Below are 22,273 nucleotides of genomic sequence, written 5' to 3'. Positions count from 1 at the left end.
CCATCTGGGGGAGGCCAGAGCAAGCCAGCAGCAAGCAGGACAGACATTGATGAGCTTGGATGGTAGGGTGTATGCAGTTTGCGTCTGATTCTGTGGTGTAAATGAGCTACTGAGTGCAGAGGAGAAAGGTGGCTCCTGAGGGCAAACTCCAGAAACTAGAGGGGCCCCAGGGTCACCATCCAGAAGGATTCCAGATGGCTCAGACTCAACAAAGCCAGAACACTCAGATCAAATGGGAACTGTTCATTTTCTGAATGTTGGAGCCAAATGGTGCCCAACACCCAAGCTAGTCTTGCCAACTGAGTAGATGAGACGTGGTGTCTTATCTATGCAGCACAAATCAGAGGGAATATTTGATAGTGATTACGCAGCAGTAGTTTAGCCTATGATATAGGTTTAATCTGGATAATTCAGACCCTAAAAATTCTACTTGTGCCTTTAATTATTCATGTTATTTGACTACCTCAATTCAAATACAGGGTAACTATCATTTTTTCCTTTGTACTATGTAACAGAACCTCTGTTGGGCTGGAATCATTTTTTTTTCTTTGAGTGTGAATTCATTCATGCCTTCATCCACCCACCCATCCATTCCTCCACTTAACAAACATCCAAAGCAAACCTCACACATCATAGATCCTTGGTGTTTCATGTGTCATTGTTTACATCTGCTCAGATTACTCGTCCTTGAGAAAAATAAAGAAGGTAGTGTGAGCTATTTAGGTGCTAAACAATATTTTAGGGAGAAATGCTCAGTTAACATGCTGTAAATAAATAAATAAAAAGAAAAAAGAGAGAAAAAGAAGAAGAAAGGTGGTGCGGGGAGGAAACAGGAGGATCCCCAGCTGAGCTGGGTGGGAATCCTGTTTGGTATCTGTCTGGGTTTTGACTTTGATTTGCACCAGGGGAGTCTGCAAGTCTGAAATGCTGAGAAAACCAGCCCAGCCAGGTAGCAGGGAGGGGGCTGGGTGGGCTGGAAGGGAAGAGTTGGAGGAGGTTAGAATTTCTTAAACTCTCTAGTCTGGATTCTGGTGTCAGAAGCCTGAGCCATTTTCCTTCTCCCCCACCTCCCACCTCCCACTCCACCTTCCTCCAATTTTCCTAAGAATTCTGAGTCCTGAAGAAAGAGGAAGAGGAGGTGTCAGATTGCCTCGCCTCCTCCCCACCCAGCGGGTTCCTCCCACTTCGAACAGCCTCCACCTCCCCGGCCTCCAAGGATAACCGTGCTGGAGCCCCTTACGCGGGGCTGTAATCATTAAACGCAGGTTTGTCTGCCCCCTCCGCCCCGTCCTCCGAGATTTATGAGGGCGGGGACACTGAGGGCGCTTGTCTGTATCTGTAAAATTCCTCATTTAATAGCATGCAAGCTGAGTAAATTCCTAAGACGCGTAAAGAGCTCAAAACAGCGCCAGACACCTCTTCAGCGTCCACAGTGCCTCCCGTGGGAGGAGCCCCTCCGTCCCGTTCTGCGCGGGGCGCTTCCGCAGCGCTGCGCCCGCAACTGCTTCCGCCTCCCGCAGCACGCAGCACATCTGGGGACTCTGCCCTGACCTCTGTCCTCGTGAAAGCAGAGGGTACTGACACTAATCAGGGCCTGTGGCGGCCGCTGGACATCTTTGCGTTCCATGCGCACGGCAGCCCTGAGTGGCTGTGCTGTCATCCCCATTTTCCAGATATGAAAACTGAGGCTTAAATCCAGTGTCAGCACCATATACTCAGGCGCTCACGTATTTGGGGGGGCCTCCCTGGGTTCCCCTGGGGGCAAGCGACCTGGATCCCGCGACCTGCTCCCACCTCCGGCGCGGGTGTGCGGGGCGGGGGCGCGGGGCGGCGCGCTCAAGCCAAAGTCGACGAGAGGCGGAACCGCGGGGCCCCGCGCCAGCCACCGCGGAGTCGTGTGGGATTGCTCCAACTTTTGAACCCAGGGCTGCGGATTCACGAGACGGCCTGGAGGCGGCTGGGCGGAGCCCGGCTCTCCGGCCTCCCGGCGGGAGGACGGCGCCAAAGACGCAGAAGACGCTTGCCTGGGCGCCATGCAGCGCCCCGTGGCCGTGCGGACGTGGGTGGAGGAGAACCGGGCCTCCTTCCTGCCCCCGGTGTGCAACAAGCTCATGTGAGTCCCAGGCACCCCGGACCCTGCCCCGCTGTCCTCTCCTCCTTACACTCCAGCGCCCAGCCCCTTGACCCAGAAGCCTGCAGAAGGGCGGCTGTGATTCCCAGGGTGTCTTCAGGGGAAGGCGAGGACAGGCTGTTCCGGTTCCACCACCCTGGGTCTGTTCCCCTTTCTGGTGACTCTAGTGGCTGTGCCTTCTGAGGAAGGCTGAGGTGGCGCTGAGGCTGTGGGAGAGATGAGATGGCAGGACGCGCCCCTCCCTTCAGGGCCCAGAAACTTCTCTCCAACCCCAAGTGGCTCCGTGCACTTTGGGAAAACGCAGAAATTTGGGGAGGGTGGTTTTCAATGCCCCAGAATTGCAGTAGAACCCAGGTCTGGGGACAGCCAAATCGTACACCCCAACCCCATCCAGGAAGCTGCAGGGAAAAGTGAAGTCAGAGGACCAGCTTCTTTGGGAGGATCTTGATTTATTGCTCTTCTGGGGAACCCCTCTTTGTGGGCACGCAGCACTCACACCCACACCCAGCCCTCCCTAGGCCACCTATACCGGTAGCGTCCAACAGGGCTGGCCTGTCCAGTTGCCATCTTTCTGGGGCAGACCCTCAGGCCTTCCCCTATGGCCCCGCCACCTGTCTCCCCTTCCCTCAGCTCCATGGCTGGGCCTCATGTGGTCCCCAGATCCAGGCTCACATTCCTCATGTTTGCTGTCTCCACAGGACATCTCCAGTGGGGTGGCACCTCAAACCAGACAGCTGCAACCACTAACACTTTCTCAGGCCCAAACTGCACCAAGTGTTCTTGCATTACCTACCACCTGTAATTCTCAGTACCCCCGTGCAGCGGGACGTTAGAATAGTCAGCAACTTGCCCAGGGTCACCGAGCTAGTGCTGGACAGGCTCCAGACTCAAGCCCATGGAACAGTTTGACTCCAAAGTCCACACATGCTCTTGGGCACTGTGCAATACTGCCACGGCTGACAGTCAACATGGCCCCCAAGAACTCTTCTACCACTGCTGTTGCCTCCAACTCAAAGCTTTACCATCTTTTGCCTCCTTTCTCCACTTTGTCTCATTCTCAGTCCACCAATTTCTGCCCCTGATGGTGTCTCACACCCATCTGCTCCTTTCTAGCCCATAGCCACTGCTCTGGTTCCACCCTCCTCACCTCCAGCGGGGGCAGTACTGGCTGCCCTGCCTCCACACCTGCACCCAGCCCTCCATAAGCACAGGCCCTCCCTTTATTCATTTAACAGATGTTCACTGAGCACCTACTACATGCCAGGCTGTTCCAGACACTGAGGGTACAACAGGAAACAAACTAACCAAAACTCCTTCCCTTGTGTAGCTGACCTTGTGGTGGAAGGAGGCAGCCAATAAATATCAACAAACAAGGAGTGGAGGCCAAGGCAGGCAGACTGGCAGACCTCAGGTCAGAGAAAGGACTCTGGCTTTGTGCCTGTATCTGTTTGCTAGGGCTCTGTGGGGGACTGTGCCCAGGGCTATCCCCCAGCTTCTGGTGGTTTTCTGGTGTCGCTGGTGTTCCATGGCTTCCGCTGATCATGCCAATTTCCACGTCACCCTCTCCCTGGGTCTGTGTCTGGGTCCACATTTCCCCTTCATAAAAGAACACCCGTCACAGTGGATTAGGGGCCTGCTCTACTCCAGGATAACCGTGTTCTAACTCAGCTAATTACATCTCAAGGCCCCTGTTTCCAAGTCAAGTCACATTCTACAGTACTGGGAGCTACAACTTCAACATACGAATTTGGGAAGGGGGAACAGAATTCAGCCCATTTCCCCCGCTGGTCTTGGGCAGAAGAGTGACATCTGGCTTATGAATTCTGACTGGTTGCTTGAAATAGTTCTTGAGAGAGCTTGTTCCAGAGTTTCCCGTATGTACCTAAATTATATCTCAGTGAAGTTGATTAGGAAAAAAAGAAAGTCTTTCGAGGCTCCCTGGTACCCCTCCTTAGGCCAAGACCGAACTCCTTGGTGGTCCCCCTCCTAATCCAGCCTTCTCACCATCACTCCCCAACACCACCGCACACCGCCAGGGCCCCTGGGGGCATCCAGTCTGCGCCCCGCCTCTCCGGCCAGGTACCCCACAGCTTTTCCCCACTCCCCGAAGCTCTATGCCACTCTAACTCATCCAGGCTTGTAAGCCGGGTGTGATGTGTGTGCCTGTGATTCCGGCTACTCGGGAGGCTGAGGTGGGAGCACCACTGGAGCCCAGGAGTTCTGGGCCAGCCTGGGCAACGTAAGGAGACCCTCTCTACGGAAATAAAAAATAAATAAGCCTTTAAGTTCAGAACTGCCCCATGACACCCTCCTCCTGCCCCATAATCTCATATATCTTTCCAAACATTGGAGCATGACGGATGTTATTTCTTGCTCATTCCCAGAAGGGAAGAGGTTGTGTCTTCCCTCCTGTCCCCATGCCCCCACCCTGGGCTGAAAAACACCCCACAGGTGAAGACACTCAGCAAGGACTTACCAGTCTAGGTTTGGGGGCTCAGACCCCCCCGCAGCCCCTCCCCTGCCATCCCACACCGTCGTCATCAACACAGGCAGCCTCTGTGCTGCCGTGGCCCCTGTGCACCAACGGTCTAGCCCCCAGCCCCAGCACCTCCTGTGATTAGAGACCTGGAGCACAGCCCAGGGATGCTGGCTGTTGGGTCAGAGGATGTGGGGAACACACAAAGAGGGCCCTACACACACACACACACACACACACACACACACACACTCACACACACAAATCCCAGACATAGAGACACCTTAGATGCACCTGGGCATGTGCTGGGTGAGAGTAGGGGAAACAGGGACAGCGATACAGACACAACCCTGCTCCTTCTCCCTGGTGTACTCAGCACCCCCCTCTGCCCCCCCCAGAACCCTCTCCTCTCACTCCCAGGACACAGCTCAGGACTTCTCCCCCTCATCCATTACAGGCACCAGGACCAGCTCAAAATCATGTTCGTCGGGGGCCCCAACACCAGGAAGGACTACCACATCGAGGAGGGTGAAGAGGTGGGCTTGCAGACTGCCCCCAGGGAGGGGTCCCCAGGGAAGGGTCCCCAGGGAGGGGCACTTCTCATACACAGACCAGAGATTATGGACTGGGTTGGGGTAGACACAGGGTGGGTGGACGGGGCACAGCTGAAATCACAGGGCAGCGCGGCTGCCTCAGAGTTGGTGCATGGGCAGTGACACCTTAGAGCGTCCTGGAAGGAGTCTGGGCCAGCAACCCCACTGGGGAGCCCCAGGAAATGGCCCAGCACCTGTGGGTGAGAGAGGCTCTAGTTGGAGTCCCCTCGCAGATACAGGGGCTGTCCATGCTCTGGTCCCCTCCCCTAAACCTGACATATATGAAGAGTCTCCAAAATGAGACTCAAGTATCAAGGGGGACCTGGGCACTCCCCCCAGGTCCCCGGAGCCAGGTTCTCTGGGCAGTTTCTTCTCCTGTTTTCCAGGATCACAAAGTGGGGTGGGCTGGGCTGGTGGGGGGTGGGGAGAAGGGGAGAGGGGTGAGCAGGGGACCAGCAAGTGGCTGAGGGGTGGGCTTGGGTGAGGGCCTGGGGCTGAGGGAGGGTAGGGGTTGGCCCCTCCTTGACTGGAAGCTGCGAGACACAGGAGTTGCTGGGGGCTGTGGGGGAGGTGGGTGGAGGGGGGATTTGCACTGAGTACCCTTTTGTCCCTTTAGTTTTGAACTGTTTTCTCTACTACCCACCCAAAATAAACGAACAAAAGTAAAATTAAAAGAGAAAGGTGGGCCCCTAAGGAGAGACACAAACAGACTCTCTGGTGGAAAAGGATCAGTAGGTGGGCCCCCATCATCTTTGGGGGGGCTCCTATTCTGGGGGGTTCGAAGTCCAGAGTCCGGCTGGATCAGCAGCCTCCAGCCCCGGGGGCCTCGGGACAGGAGTGGCGGAGCTGCTCATAAACTCTGAAGCGTTTAGGAAGTTTCTGAGGTTTCCTGGGTAGAACTCAGGCCTGGGCAGTGGCCAAGGACCTGGAAGAGGGAGTAGGAAAGGTCTGAGCCTCTTCCCTGTCCTACAGGTGTTTTACCAGCTGGAGGGGAACATGGTTCTCCGAGTCCTGGAGCGAGGGAAACACCGGGATGTGGTCATTCGGCAGGGGGAGGTGAGGCTGGACCCCAGGGGTGTGGGCAGGTGAAAGGCTGCCACAGCTGGAACCCACCCTGTGCACTGGGGCTGGCCCCGGCTGAGGTCTTGTCCTCCCTGCCTTTTCCTGCCTTCCTGCCCGCCCTACGTGCACCTGCCCCATCCCCGGGCACTTCCGCCTCTAGGCTTCCCCATCCTCAGCACAGCCCGACATCCCCTCCGGTTCCCTGGCGTGGAGCTGGGAAAAGGGGAGGGCCCAGGGTGGACAAGCAGGGCCCCACGGGTCTGCGGGGGATGCACAGGATGCTGGGTGCTGAGGTCTCCGTGAGGGGTCACAGCCCTGCCAGGCCCCTTGTCTCCACCACTGCAGATATTCCTCCTGCCTGCCGGGGTGCCCCACTCACCACAGAGGTTTGCCAACACCGTGGGGCTGGTGATTGAGCGGAGGCGCCTGGAAACGGAGTTAGATGGGCTCAGGTAAATGCGCCCTGCAGCAGTGGGTTCAGCTCAGAACTGCAGCAGGAAGGACGCTAGAGAGGGCGGGAGGGAGGCGGTGGAGATCCTGTATTTGCTGACTGATGGGCAGGGGCAGGGTGCAGTGGGTTCTGTTCTCTGGGACCCCCTGGGAGCCCACTCAGCCTGATGACCTGGCTGGAATCACCTGTGTTCTCTGCCTGAGGTCTGCTGGGACAGGTGGGAGGTGGAAAGTAAAGTGGAGGGGCGCCAAAGTCGGATCCACCTTCCCCGGTGCAAGTGGAACAGTGCTGCTTCTCCCAGGTCTAGAGTCTCGGCCAGTGCCTCCCTCGGCTTCTCTGCCCCAGCTCAGTCCACAGCAGGCACTAATGTCGGATAGCCGCTGCTGTGTGCCAGGCACTCGGCTACGGGCTTTGTGTGTATTTATCCATTTAATCCTCCCAGCTGCCCTATGGGGAAGGTACTGTTACCATCTCTGCTTTACAGATGAAGAAACTGGGCACAGGGAAGTTAAATTTGCTAGAGCTTAACTTGCTAGGTCTGACGTTATAGAGAAATATGGAATTAGAGCCAGGACGGCATATACTTAGAGAGGAGTGTGAGTCAACACCAAGGAGGAGAACACAGGCCCTGCTGTAGACACTGATTCTATAGCTGTGGTCCCATTTGGTTCTGGTAAGTTACATGATTATTATTCTCTGAAAGGAGGAAGCAGCCTATAACTCAGAGGAACAGAGATTTTTTTCCAAAAGCTAAACTGCTTTCTGTATTTTTTAACTAAGAATATTTAAGTTTCCCATGAAGTTACTGGGATCAGGATACTTGGGCCCACATCTTTTGTTATAATAGTTATTTTAAAAATGCCTCCTGTTTTCTAATAACCAAAGTCATATATGTCCACTCTCAAAATCTGGAAAAGTAGAGAAATGCAAAGTGAAGTAAGTTAAAATTACTTGTGACTAAAAGGGTAAATTTTATGGTATGTGAATTATATCTCAAGGAAAGAAATTAATAAAAAAAGGGAAAACAAAAATATTATTTGTCATGCCACCAATTAAACCAAACAAAGCACCTAAACTTCCATCTTGTCTTTTTTCTGTGCATACCCATACTTTATAACGTTGAGTCTTATTGAATGCATAGGCTTGAGTTTTACTTCTTTTACTTAAATTCATGAGTATTTTTCATACCGTTAAATCTTTTCAAAAAACACAATGGCTGTATAACAATCTACTGCATAATAGTCTATTATAAGGACAGATACCTGGCTTTAAATTCTAAGGGAAATTTCTCGCAAGGGGCTTTATATAGGGAATCTTTGATGGCGAGGACGGCGTCCTCAATAACATTTTACAGCAAATTCAATAACGGATTTCATCTGGCTGCTTTTGACCTTTAATAAAAGCCAGAGACTCAACATTAAAATACCACTCGGAAGGCAGTTCCCGGAGGGCATTGCAGTCCAGTTATGAAGGTTTCTGGTGGCCAGCTCCATCCCAGGCTAGAATTCAGGCTGCCCGGCGGGCAGGTGCACTGTGTTTGCAAGCCTTCTCCCGTTAGCAGGACCGCTTCTCTCTTTCAGCAGGAGTTAAAGAGCAGGCAGAGCTAGCCTGGCCCTGGAATTAGGCATTCAGTTAACAGATGTTCCTGGCACCTGCCGTGTGTGGCACCCACAGGGACCCGGGGCACAGCCTGGCCTGCCAGGCGCTCCTCAGGCCAGGGGAGGAACTCGCTGAGCCAAGCTAGGAGCAGGGGTGGGCTCCAGGGGGTCTACCGAAGACTATGTGTCTGTGCACGTGGGCCTTCCCCCAGAAGAGAGGTCCAGCGCTTTGCTTCATTTCTCAAAACCAATCATGACCCTGAAAGGAGAAGAACCCCTCATTCGGGGGACGTCTTCCACATGTTCGCGTCTAAGTTTCTGTGTACTCTGACCTGGAGCACCACAGCCTGGCAGAGCCTCCAGCCCCTGGCCCCGGCTTCAGGCTTAGCCTCAGCTTTCTCTTTGGGAAAAACAGAGACACTGGGATTAGATGCTCTCTAAGCTTCTAAGACTGTCTCGAGGCTGGCCTCCTTCTGCCATTTACAGGCTGTGTAATCCCTGACAAGTTGCCCAGCTTCTCTGAGCTCAGCGTTCTATCTGCTTTGTAAATGGTTTAGTTTTGGGAGCTGGGAAGAGCTATGCGAATGTCGTGGGTAATAGCCCTCCCACTTTGGGGGCGCCCATCTGCTTCTGGAAGAGCCAGGTGCAAATGATCAAGCACTGACCACTGGGCTGTGCTAACGGGTGAAGCAGGCAGCCCAGCTCTGCAGGACCAGGCCTGAGTGAGCTTGCCCTGAAGCCACCCAGATGAGGAGCAGGGTTGCTTGTCCTCTGCTCTGGCAGGTACTACATGGGGGACACCACGGACGTCCTGTTTGAGAAGTGGTTCTACTGCAAGGACCTCGGCACGCAGTTGGCCCCCATCATCCAGGAGTGAGCCCCAGCCCAGCCCCTGCCCTTGCTGTCCAGGGACTCCACATCAGCACCTGCTGGCCTGGGAGAAAGTGCCCCGCTCCCAGTGCCAGGGGGGCCAGGACTGGAGAGCCCACCAGGGACGGGGGAGGGGCTGCTCCACGGGGCTGGGAGGAAAAGGACGGCAGATGTACAAGTTGTATGAGGGCCCCACGAGTGTGAGTGTGGTGTGTGTGTGCATGTGTGTGTCTCACTGCCCACTCAAGCGGGAATGCTCACCACTCCCCTCCTCTCTTCTTGTCCCTGCAGGTTCTTCAACTCTGAGCAGTGTAGAACAGGAAAGCCCATCCCTGGTGAGGCCCCTAGGAAGTACCTTTCTCCCTCCCTCCCTCCTTCCCCGGAGTAGGATGGGTCTTGGCCCAGGGTACCAGGGAGTCTGTTTTTGAATACTCCGCTCAGTACTCAAGATACTGAAAAGATGGCACCAACTTGTACCCCCACGTGGCTGCTTGGTCACTGAGCTGGGTCCAGAGCCTATTCCAGCAATTGAGAGCTGGGGCCCCTGGGACTGGGCCCCCCGGGGCTGGGTGGGCTGGGCCCAGAGGTCACTGACCATAGCTGTGCTGCGGGCACAGACCAGCTGCTCAAGGAGCCACCGTTCCCTCTGAGCACACGATCCGTCATGGAGCCCATGTCCTTGGAGGCCTGGCTGGATGGTCACCGCAGGGAGCTGCAGGCGGGCACGCCCCTCAGCCTGTTTGGGGACACCTATGAGACCAAGGTAATGCAGCCCTGGGCCACGCAGGGCATCCCCCCAGCAGCCCCGGGAAATGGACATGCGTGCACACGAGCATAGGCCTTCCTGTTTCCTCCCTGACTCAGAGAATGATGGCTTTGCTCTGAGTGGCCGTCCGTGGAAGCTACGTGGTCCCAAGCAATCTTCCTTTGCTTTCAGAGTGGGAGGTTGCCCCATCTGACAGCTGCCTGAGAGTCTGTAGTTTCCCCCTGCTAGGAATTCCTGGGCCTCTGGCCAGTCACAGCCTTAGAAGCCCAGAAGGGAGAGAGTTGTTTGGGAGTGAGGTTTGGGTGGAGAGGTGCAGAGAGAGATCCAAACCATGCTTCTTTCATTCAGCATGGTGGAGTGCCTGTTATGTTTCAGGCTTTGGTGGGAGAGTAGGATAGGGTCACTGCCTCAAAGAACGTATGTATGGCCTGTTCAAGGAGAAGGACGAATTAATCAACAATTGCCACAATTGTGTGATATATTATTTGATAGAGAAGTTATAGGAAGCTATGGGAGGATAAAGGAGGAACTCGGGCTGAAAGGGAAGTCAAGGAAGGCTTCCTGGAGAAGGTGATGTGCAAGTTGCATTTTAAAGCTAGTGCAGGAGTTTGCAAAAGAAAGAAAGGAAGGGGGGTGGAGAGAGCATTCTAGGTGAGGGAGAAGCACAAGCAAAGGCAAAGGCACAGAGGCTCGAAACAGCCTGGCACTGAGAGCAGCTGAGGTTGGTGAGAGCCAGCGCAGGGGCGTAGGGGCGCAAGTGTGGTTGCAGAGCAGCAGGGCCAGGCGAGTCTGCTGGGCTGGGCAAGGTGGGAGGACCTGTCCTAGGGACCACAGGGCTCCACCCAAGTGTTGAAGTAGTGGAGTGACGAGGCCGGAGTGGTGTTTCAGAAAGCCCACTCTGTACCGAGCTTGGGGACAGTATGAGGAGGGCGAGGGTGGAGGAAGCTCGTGTTCATTTGTGCTTCACAGTCTGCCACTGGCACATCTGGTGCCGTCTGAATTAGTCACCTCCTGGAGGGATGCTCATGGTACAGGCCTCCCTTAGAGGCCTGGCCCGCTGCCCTTGGGTGCCAGAGATGCCCTGACTTACCCAGGACAGTGAGAGTGGGTGCACATTGAAGCCCCTCCCATGCCAACATGCAGTGTCACTCAGACTGAGCCGCCCTTAGGGCCCTGCATCCCACCCCCTGCATACTCCTGCTCCTACCTGCTTCAGTTTACGCCGAGGAGTATCCACTGAGTCCACTCTGGGCCAGCAGGAGCACGGCCCACACAGTAGCTGAAGGCTTCTGGCTGACGCATGTCAGAGAAGCCTCAGCCTCGCTCTCCTCGTCCCTCCTCCTCCTGAGGCCAGACCTGTCACATCTCACAGAGAAGAGGTGGGCACCTCTAGGAAGCTTACCTGAGTGTGTCCCTAGTGTGCTCTGGTGGGCACAGCTTCACATGAGCACACCTCAGAGGGACAAAAGGTGCACGTGCACATGATATCCAGGCGTGAGCCATACGGAGTAACGGGGGCAGCACCTGTCGCCATGGCCTGCGGCCCAGGCAGCCTTCCTCTGCACGCCTGGTCTCTGCTTGGCACATGGTAATGGGCTGTCAAGAGCCCCGCCCCTGCCTCATGCAGGCCTGTCATCTGGGGACTGGGTTCAAGACTGTCTCCCACGTGGGGCAAGAAGCACCAGAAATTTCCGTGTCACCTCCCACCAGGTGATCGCCCATGGACAAGGCAGCAGCAAAGTCTCGAAACAGGATGTGGACGTGTGGCTGTGGCAGCTGGCAAGTGGGGCCCCTGGTACAGGGTGGCACAACCTCCAAGATCAGACTGCTCCTGGGCCTTGGGCTCCCATGGTGGGACCTGCTCTCAGGGCCTCCTTGCCAAGGAAGGCTCGGGGACATTCAGACAGGTGTTGAGGCCCAACAGCATCCATTTGATCCTCCCCCTCCTGTTTCCCAGGAGGGCTCCTCGGTGGTGACGATGGAGGGACAGCACCTGAGCCTGAACCCTGATGACAGCCTCCTGGTGGCAGCTGGGACCTCGTGAGTACACGGGGAGGACTTTCCCCAACGTGGGACTGCCCTCCTTTCCCTGAGATCCTCAGGGCCTGCCTGGTCTGACCCCTGCTCATCTGTGTCTCCACAGCTATGCCTGGGAGCGAGCACAAGGCTCTGTGGCCCTGTCTGTGACCCAGGACCCTGCCTGCAAGAAGCCCCTGGAGTGACTCTTGCTGTGGGCCTGAAGCAGCCATGGGTGTGCCTGAGCCCCACCCCGAGCACCATCACTCTCCTCACCCCCGCTGCCTCTCTGTGCTGCTGCTGAGCCCCTCAGGGTCCCCCACGCCAGGACCTGGACATCACTGTCATCCATCCTCCCGCTGTTATCAGCCAGGATGCCAGGCAGCGGGGGACCAGCAGCTCCCTTCTCCTCTAACAGCCTCGGCCCACTGCCCTGCCAGTCCTGCCTGCTCCCTGTGGCACAGCTGCTGCTCCATCCCCCTGTCCTGACAGGCTCAGTGCAGCACTTACCGCCACGAAAAGGCCCTCAATAAAGGCTTCCTGCGGAACGAACACCTGTCAGTCTGCACACACACAGGTTGTCATCGACGGCTGACTGACCCTTGGTGTCCCCCTGTGACTGTGTTGTGTGTCTGGGGTGTCGGGCCCCAGGTGACCATGGATGTGTTGGAGGGTCTGCTATTGGGTGTCCTGCCTGTGGACGGGCATCCGTCACTGTGCGTGACACGATCCACACATGCACCCGTGTCTGGTCCTAGGCGTGCAGCTGATATCATCTCTGTCTCTTTCTCTGTTCCCACTTATTCTTTTTTACTTAACTTCTGGATCCTCCCTGCCTCTCATCTGGGAGTTGAGGACTGCTCTCTCATGGGCAAGCTGGGCCACCCCACCCTTCCTCGCCTCTCCGGGGTCTGGGTGTTTCCTCACGAAGCAGGGCTGCAGGCTGCCTCCACGCTCCTCCTGCACAGGGGTAGGACTGCCTGGTCCTAACCTCGGCCCCGATCCACTGTACCCTTCTCTCGACTTAGTTCTCATCTACAAGAGGTAACGGTGATCCTGGCCCTTGCCCTACTCCAGGGGCTGAAGGTAGAAATAACTATATGCCAAGCACCGAGTGAGGAAGGCCGTTATTATGTGGAGGGGGTAGGGAGAAGGAAGGGGAAGATGAAGAGAAAGAAAACTGTGTTTAAGTGCAGGGTTTTCTACAGATGGGAAAGTTGTGCCCTGGAGGCTAAGCCTGAAAGAGACAGTCTTATCTCCAATGCAAATGGATCCAACCCAGCGCAATGGAAGGTCTTTTAGGGAATGCACCCTGAGAGCACAGAGGGTCGGAAGAGCTAACTCTGCGTTGTCGGAGGTGATGCACCTGAGCTGGATCTTGGAGGATGAGGACACAAAGGAGGGAAGAGCATGAACAGGGCTCAGAGTTGTGAGATGACTTGGTGTATGGGAGCAGGAGGTCACTGAGGCAAGAGAGGAGGACGCCTAGCACAGGGTTAGGGGACAGGCAGGAAGTGGCGCCAGGCCAAGGAGGGCTCCGATGCCAAAACTGGAGCCTGGGTCGATCCCATGGACGACCCAGCATGGCAGGGGAGGAGCTTGTGCATGAGGCTTTTAAGTTGAAGATGATGATCAGCTTTGCATTTTTATAACTCTATGACAGTGCGGATGGGCTGGTGAGGGGAGGGGATGTGGAGACGGCCTAAGTAGGAATGGTCTGTATTCCAAACAAGAGCCCGAGAAGGGCAGCAGCAGAGAGCACACAGGGTCAGAATGGAGAGGCACAGCTGAGGGGACAATGATGGTGGCTGCTGGGGCAGGTGTGGTGGCAGGACGAGGTGGAGCTAGAGACAGGACTCAGGGTGTCCCACGTACCATGGGGAGTCGAGGTTATGGGAAGGAATGAGGTCATCCAGGGAGAGAGTGAATAGAACCAAGAACCATCCTTAAAAAATCCCTGTAGGTAAGGGGCATGTGTCGCAAGATCCAGTGAAAAGCTCAGAAAAAAACCTTTAAGTAGAAAGAAAACCAGGACTGCAGCAAGAAAAAAAAACATAGCATAAAAGAAGTCAAAGCAATCTCTGCCCAAGTAAAGAGATTGCCCATTATAAAGAACAGAATATTGAGGGTGCAGACCCGGGGAGGTGGGGGGGGAGGGGATCGAGGTATGAATACATGGCGAGTGCCAGGCGCACTGTCTGGAGAGTGGGAGCGGACGCGCTTGGGACTCTGACTCGGGGGGATGGGCGGGACAGGGACAATGTATATGACCTGAACTTATGTACCCCCATGATGAGCTGAAATAAAAAAATAAAATAAAAATAAAAATTAAAAAAAAAAAAAAGAAAAGAAAAAAAAAAAAAAAAAAAGAACAGAATAAAGCCATCTTTTATGAAGGTAAAAGCCAAACATAAAATACCAGGCAGTCTGCAAAGTACCTCGTGCAAGAATCCAGCGTCAGGCAAGAACAGAGCATTTGCAAAAGTGTTTCCTAATTACATGCTGAAGATAGTTGATCTGAAAACCCAAGTGCTTGTCTGACACTGTCTGGTCAATTAACACCCTGGATGGACACCTGGATTAACAATGCATTGTCTGGTACTATTTTTAAAAAAAGCTTTTCAAGAAGTGATAGGTTATAATTTGCATGAAACTGAATAATATGCAAAACATCCTCTCTTGGTTGTGCATTCATACATATGCATTAACCATATAAAATAATGCACTGGGATGATAAACACTAAATTAAAGAGAGTGCAGGAAAATGGAAAGTGATATACAAGTGACTATTACTGTATCTGAAATTATCTTTGTAAAAAAAATCTGAAATATAACTGAGGGATATCTGAATGTTACTTAGCACTGCTCTGGGTAGTGAGTTAAAGGGGTCAGTGTAATAAACAAAGAAAATTAATATGGTGACAACAGCTTCAAATGCTCGAGAAAGCTCGCATAGGATGACTAAGCAGAGTGTTGGGCTTGGCAATTAGAAGGTCATTAGTGACTTTCTCCACAGCAGTTTCAGCCAGTGGCCGGGGGTGGGGCAGAATGGGAGCTGTAAAGTACTGTAATGGGTTGCGGAATTAATGAGATTTGAAGTAATGGAGACAACTCTTCCTCTTTCAACAAATTTGCCAGTAAAGGGAAAGACGACAATAGCTTCAGGTGAAGCTCAGGAGAGGACAGACATTCTGGCGGTGTGACTGTTCTATTATTTTGTGGACTGCATGGAGAGATTTGAATATAGTGACAGGAGGAGAGGGGAGGTGGTACATGTGAGGGGTGCAGAGTGACGATGCAGCAATAGTAAACCCTGTGTGCGCCAGGCCCTGTTCTAAGCATTTCACACATACGGATCTCTCTAGTCCTGTGAGATAGATACTATTATTATTCCATTTAACTGATGAAGAGATTGAAGCACAGAGAGGTTGAGTAATTTGCCCAAGGTCACAGATCTAGCAAGGCCCTAAGGGGTGGGAGGATGGAGCCAGTGCATAGCGGCAGGAAGGTCTGTCCTTAAGAGGCAGAAGGACACCTCCTTAGGCTGGGGCAATGGCACTTTCCAGCAGCACTTGCAAGCAATGGCACTTGGAGTGGAGGGAAAAAATGCTGAAGGGATACTTAGAATCCTTGGCTCTCAGGTGAGGGTTTAGGGAGTGACAAGGGATTGGAAGAGTTGTTTCTGGGAATAAGAAAACAAACTCCCAAAGAAGAACATACAAAAGGGCCACTAAGCAAGCAGCTCAGAGGGGCCTGGTGAGTTAAGCACCCACAGCTCCGGGACAGCGAACCCTGCGGCCAGGGGCAGGAGCAGAATAAACAGAAGGTAAAACTTACTTGCCGGGGTCGGTGGGGGAGCAAAAGAAACCTCCTAGGAAATCCGACCATAAAAATCCCAGTCCTGACATGGAACTTAAGGTTGGTCCTCCTCAGAAGTAGGGCATCGACACTCTGAGCTATAGAGGAGCTTCCAGAAAGAGCGAGGTGATGTCTGAGTCAGGATAAAAAGTCTTAATTAAAAGACACCAAGACCCATGCGGCACCTTAGTGGAGGTGCGGCTGCTGTGCTCCACCTTGAGGGGAGCCCTGGCTTCCACAAAACCTTCCCTGACCACTAGTCCAGCCACACAGACCCCTCTACCCCAGAACTCTACACATATCAACACCGCCTTGATTCTGTTTTCTCTTCTCTAGTGACTTCATGTGTGTGTGTGTGTGCGTGTGTGTGTGTCTTGCTTCCTCAGGGAAACTCTTCAAAGAAACTCAGTGTCCCCTTTTTTAAAAAAAAAATCTCTCATAAATCCCAGCAAACAAGGACCATGAACACATGTATGTACTTCATAAACACGGGATGGAGGAGTCCCAAGAGAGCCACATTTCATCTTCCCCTATAATGGCCTTGGCACAGCAACTGAGGCAGCGTCCCTCAGCACCACACCCCAAGCAAGTACCCCCGCACACGTCCCCACGGCTCGGCACTGACCACAGCAGAGCAAGGGTGGCGTTGTGGGGTTGTTAATGGGAAAAGTTCTGCCCATAGCTCCTCAGACTTCCAGGCCTGAGGGCACAGCGTCAAAGGTCACCTACTGGGATGACTTGACCTCACAAAATCTCCATGTCCTCAGCAGGTAGCTTAGGAGACTGCAGAAAAAGATGCAGACCCTGGGGAAAGGCCTCTGAGAGTCCCAGTGTGGCTGGGGCCACATCAGACTCACTGGCCTGGCCCGTTACCTCCCCAAGGCCCTCAGCGAGGCAGGGAAGCCGCACCTGAGGCGAGGACCACCTGGTGCTGGGCCTGGGCCGTGCACGCCCAGAAAAGAGCAGCATTAACCAGGCATAATTTCCATGAGTTTATTGGAAACACGATACAAATTGATTAGTAGATGGCATCTCCTTACAGACCCAGTCCGCACTGTGACAGCACACTCAGAACGCATTATCCTGGGAACACTCGTGGGCACGGGCGCTGCTCCGGGGTAGTGTTCTCTGGCAGGGAGGACCAGAGACACGGTGGGGAGGAATAGGACCGGTGGACAGTAAATTGGGACATGGCTTTCCTGAGGGGAACGGCGAGGTGGGGTTGCTAAATGGGCAAAGTCCCCCAAAGGAAAACAGGGACAACAGTGAAGAATGAAGGCCTTCCCCTCCCTCCCCAAAGCACTTTCCTCTCCAGGCAGAGTAAAGCAGGGTCTACAAAAACCCAAGGGGGCAGCTCCTCCGTCCAGCCTCGCCAGGTCTTAAGACAGCAGTGAGGCATGAACCCCAGGCCTGGCCACGGCACCGAGCAGGCTGAGGCCCCGCACAGCCCGGCCTGCTTGCCCTCAGACCCCTGTCTGCTCTGAGCGGCAGGGTGCTGACCCTGCGGGTTTCCTGTCCCAGGCTCCCAAGATAGCTCACTCCCAGCTGCGTCTGGCTACCATGAGGCACCTGCAGAAATCTGGCAGGCAGAAGAGACGGAGAGGCCAGGCTCTCTGTCACTCTCCCATTGCCTAGGGGACATTTCTTACAGGATCTCTGGCTCCTCATGGCTCCCGCTCCCCCTAGCTGGACCCTCTGTGCCCTAGGTCCCCCAGTGGCCGTGGCCCCTGGGCTCTGGTGACTGGCCTCCTCACTGTGCCAGCCAGCGTGCGGTGGCCACCTGCTGCCGCCATTCCCCATCTCTGGGCGGCCCCTCACTCCTGTTTTGCCTCTCAGCTCTTCTTGTTTCTGTGTTAAACAAACCTTTGGATTAAAGCCCTTCTGTTTTAAATACTCCTGGTTTCTATGTTCCTGGTTGGGCCCTGAGTGATAGAAATTGGGCCACGGACAAGGCAGAAGCTGAGAGGCATGCAAACAAGTTCCGACGACAACCTCCAGCGTGTCTTCCTCTCTTGTGCACCCCTAAGAAATGAGGGGTGCGCAGGCGATGACGGAGAAGGAGTGGGGAGGAGAGCTGCAGAGTGTGTCCTCGCCCAAGGGAGCACAGCACCCTGGGTGTGCCTGCTGTGGGCTGTGCACCGTCTCTGCGTGTCCACGCTCACTGAAAAATGTGACGTGCCACTGACACACAACAGTGACACTACGGCCTCAGCAAGGAGGTGGCTGGGAAACCCTCTCAGCCCCAAATGCTCAGAACAGCAAAGGCGAGAAATAGAGGCTCCTTAGCATCTTTCCTCCATTCCCTGGAGGATTCTCTCAGAACGCTGGGGGAGTGTCCAGAGATGCAGTGAGAGCATAACATCTTAGTCAACACCATCTTCCCAGGAGGGTGGGACTGCAGAACCGGGAGCTTTCGCTGTTAAGGGGAAGGAAGAGCCTTCTTGGTACACGTGGCTCAAAACAAGCTGCACTCTCCCCAAAGCCAAATGCCAACCAGGAGGGAGGGGCCTCCCTACTTGTCCGGCAGACCTGGCCTGGCCCCAGTCCCCAGATCTCCTGGGCCTGGGCGAGAGAGGGTGAAGGCGAGACAGGCGGAGAGAATGAGGCTGGCAGCAAAGTCACAGGCAGCTAATTGTTTCCATAATCAACCGTCACCATTTAACGGGGATTCAGAGAGGAAAGTGAAAGGGCGAGGGACTCATTTCCCCTTCCGTGCCTTATGTGAGAATAAATCCAGAGCAGGGACAGCACAGACAGCTTTCCCGGTGTCTTTTTCTTTAGAGAAGCAACACCCCACGTGGTGTGCAATACTGAAAGCCAGTTGCCTCCTCTTCCTGGGTCTTTGCTCAAGGGACCTCTGGGTGGAACCCCTGGGGATGTCTGCACCTCTGCCATCTCACCGAGTGCCTCTGACCAGGCCCCAGCCCCGGGGGCCCCAGGCCCAGACCAGTATAGCTCTGAGAGTCAGCGGTGGTGGGGACATTCCCCAGTCATCCCTGCAGAAGCCTCAGATGAGAACCAACTGCTCCTCAGAAGAGAAGCCAAGATGTCTGCAAAGCTGCAAGAGGACAAGACAGCCCAAGCACGGAGCACTGCCCTCCACCGTCACACACCACGTTTTCCCCACTGAGCGGCGCCCAGCCTCCAAGGCCACAGATGTCTAGAGCATCATCATCATTTCTGTGACACCTCACTCTTCCTGGGGAGAGGGGGCATCAATTCAACTGTAGCCACTCTGTCCTACAACAATCTGGCTATTTGGGGCACCTTGTGTCAGCCATCCAGCTGCCTCCCAGTAACCCCAGGGATGGCTGGGAGGTCAGACTCCAGTTGTCCTTCACAGTGCTGTGACCCTGTCCCTGCAAACAGAGGGCAGGGGACTGGCCAGACTCACATCTGCTTGGTGAGCTAATCGGGCACAGAGTTATTGCCATCCCTGCAGCTGCATGCACAGAGAAGCAGAGTCTAGCTGTGAAGCCACCAAGGGCTGTGCTGACGGCAGGCAGGAAGAGGAAGAGCCCAAGCCAGTGAAGCAGGCAGGTCTCCTGGGGCCTAGCGCCAGAGGGGTGGGGGTCACGCTGTCATCCACGCAGACTCACACCTGCAAACACGGTTCCCTCACTCCACATCCCTAAGCCAAACAGAGTCTACCTGCTCCAAATAAAACTAGGTGACTTGTGACCTACTGTAGGACCCGCCTGGCTTGCAGTTCCTCCTTGGCTGGTTTGGCTGTAAGGGAACAGGGCAGTAAGCAAACAGCTTGCCACAGTGATCCCCACGCTGGGCACATTTAACACCTGCTCTTGCTGGAGTCATCTGGGACCAAGCAGAACACCAGCCTCTCTCCAATGACAAAATATAAATAATGCTAAGAGTTTACAGGCTCCCCACAGATGATTATCTTACCTTTTGTCAGAACCTCAGGTAATTCTGCACCTTGCAGGCGTGGGACGGGGGAGCAAATGCAGGATGCAGGGGGTAAGAGCAGAATTCCCCCATTAAGCAAAAGCATGAAGCCTACTGAGAAAAAGCCAAGTGATAGTAACAGCAAGGGTAGGGAAATAACATGAACTGCATAAACACTGGCACATTTCTTAAGAAAAACCCACTCAGAAAGATGCCATATCCCTCCTGTACATAACTACACAGCACAAGCCAGAGCTGAGCTGACACATGCAGGGCAGCAGCGGCTCTGAGCTCGCAGCAGCCCCCACCGTCCAAGGAGCCACTGGTCCTAGAGTGCAGGGCGCTGCAGGAGGGAGGGAGGTGGCAGAGTGGCTCCCTCATCCCCTCAATTCTCAGCCAGGCCCCACACTGGGACAGTGCGGTCTCTGAGAAGGAAGCAAGGTGCCACTGATTCACACATGGAGACGCAGCTTTTGGAACGTGCACTCCTACAGTTTCTTCCCCTGCCCCATGGGGTGCACACGGAGGCCTCCCCCTGAAATGTACTGGGAGTGGGGCTGCCTCCTTCCCAGGCACAACTGTGAACATCAGCAGGACAGTGTAGCAAGTCTTGGATTGTAGGATGAAACAGGGATAGCTCAGTCTGACACACAGCACGTGAGTTCTGGAAAAGGGAAGAAACAGCGCAAGGTTAAACGAGTCCGACTGGAGGCAAGAAGAGAGGGAGGATGCACTCAGCCCTCCCACAAGCATCACAACCCTCAGTGAAGGGAGGTTCAGCATTAGTTCAAATAAAAGCTCCCAATGTAGTTTAAGCCTAGACCAAAGGGGAAGTTTAATTGAGGCCAAGAAAATATATGAATGATGCTAAAGGATTTTAAAAGTTGGATTTTGGATAGGCAAGTCTTGTGGTCACCAGCACGTGCTCCTACGTTCATCTCCAGCTCTCGTGGAACTCCTCCCACAGATGTGAAAGGGGAACACAGCTGGCCAGGAGGCCCAGCCATGAGGCTGAGGTCATCGTACTGACTCGTAGTGATGTGGGCACTCACAGGCTAGGAACACATTGTTTGTAGGGCAGGAGGGAACCTCAATCCCCGCCGGTGTCACAGTGTCAGGAACTATTCCTATTCCCCTCACTCCCCCCCACTTCCCCCCAAAACCTGCACCTATCCTGTCCCCGAGCTCGGCACCTGGAGTCTCTACACAGAAACAAATAAATGAGGGAAAAGCAGGAGTGGCCTTCAAACAAATCCTCACCACCTTGTATTACTCAGAAGGTCGTGAAACCATCTGCCTGGTTGCCAGGAAAGTGGCTAGGAGGGAAGTGGGGGCTGTTTGCTGAGATGGGGTAAGATGCTCAGACACGCTCTCCCACCACGCAGGCCACTCCGCAGCCAGGAAGGACCCAGGGACGCTCCCCTTCACAGCCTCCTGCTCTGCAGGGGCTGTAGGATGGAGCACAGCTGTACCTTTGCTTTGCAAGCCTTTCTAGAATAAGGAAGATATATGTACACAGCCTGGCATTTGATATGGGCTCAGCAAATATGAGTGAAATTAAGTCCCAGATAAATTCAGTTCAGGAATCAGGCTAACCTTTGCTTTATTGAACTTACTGTAGGTTATATAACTGCCTTATTTAACCTTTACCAGAACCTTGGGAGGGTCAGAAAGGTTAGGAACTTGCTGAAGGTCACACAGTGAGTAAGTTAAGGAGTCAGGCTTTGAATCCAGATCTTCTTAATTCAGGTCAAGTTTCTCCTCCCACCCCAAGCTGCCCATTCTCCACCCAGCCCAGTGTTCTGCTAACAGCCCAGTAAGAGCATCCCATCCTCTTCAGTGTCTCAATCAAAGGTGATGTATGTGTCAGCATCTCTTAGAAGCCTCTCTCTCTTTTTATAGGGGGGAGAGGACTCTGTCATTCATTTGTCCAAATCCCTATGGAATTAAACCATCTACCAGAAGAGCCACCTGTAATAGTTTTCTAAGTTTCTGACCTGCCATGTTAATTATGCTTTTATTTACACTAAACCTACCTGCTCCCGTTTCAGAAGCAACGCTCTCTTCCTAGCATCTCAGGTTCTGGTGCCCAAGCTCCCACCTGCCTTCTCCACATTGGCCATGGTTTTAAGTTGAGATATGTCACCTCTCTGCATTCTGGGCTAAAGAATCCCCGTACTTACCACCTGCCCTTGTAAGGCTATCACTTCACTCTCCCCTGCTCAGAGCTTCCCCAGCCCCACTGCATTTCCTTGAAGCAAGGAGCAAGCCCACATGCAGGGCCCCAGACACAGAGGCCCCCAGCACGACAGCAATGGCAGAGGATCCCAGGAAAAGGTCTACACCAATTCTCAGGTCTCCTTCCTAGGCCATGATGTAGCCCAAATCATTTCCTTTTTTATTTATTTATTCTCAAATGCATTGATCTATATTTGCCACTTTTATATATACTTACCCTGCTTCATAAGTGCTTATTTTATGTTTTACAAAATTTTCCCTAATAATTTGAGTACTCAGAAGGACTTGAAATCCATGGATTTGGAGAC

At 53.9% G+C, this 22,273-nt stretch overlaps 2 protein-coding genes across 2 annotated transcripts in view; one reads left to right on the top strand and one right to left on the bottom strand.

The window, feature by feature from the left end:
* Positions 1 to 22,273, bottom strand: part of MTA3 (metastasis associated 1 family member 3) — a 224,326-nt gene that overhangs the window by 1,482 nt on the left and 200,571 nt on the right. The gene's annotated exons all lie outside the window — the stretch shown is intronic.
* Positions 1,848 to 12,515, top strand: HAAO (3-hydroxyanthranilate 3,4-dioxygenase). Its single transcript, XM_045549486.1, has 10 exons — positions 1,848 to 2,113; positions 5,065 to 5,143; positions 6,173 to 6,256; positions 6,608 to 6,714; positions 9,095 to 9,184; positions 9,473 to 9,516; positions 9,799 to 9,944; positions 11,658 to 11,726; positions 11,905 to 11,987; positions 12,091 to 12,515. Exons 1-10 carry the CDS (start codon positions 2,034 to 2,036, stop codon positions 12,167 to 12,169), a joined length of 861 nt encoding a protein of 286 aa, XP_045405442.1. The 5' UTR covers positions 1,848 to 2,033; the 3' UTR covers positions 12,170 to 12,515.

This window comes from Lemur catta, chromosome 4 (genome assembly GCF_020740605.2).
Source record: "Lemur catta isolate mLemCat1 chromosome 4, mLemCat1.pri, whole genome shotgun sequence".
NCBI classification, from domain to species: Eukaryota; Metazoa; Chordata; class Mammalia; order Primates; family Lemuridae; genus Lemur; species Lemur catta.
Note: the sequence above shows the minus strand (reverse complement) of the source record. Positions and strands in the feature narration are given on the sequence as shown.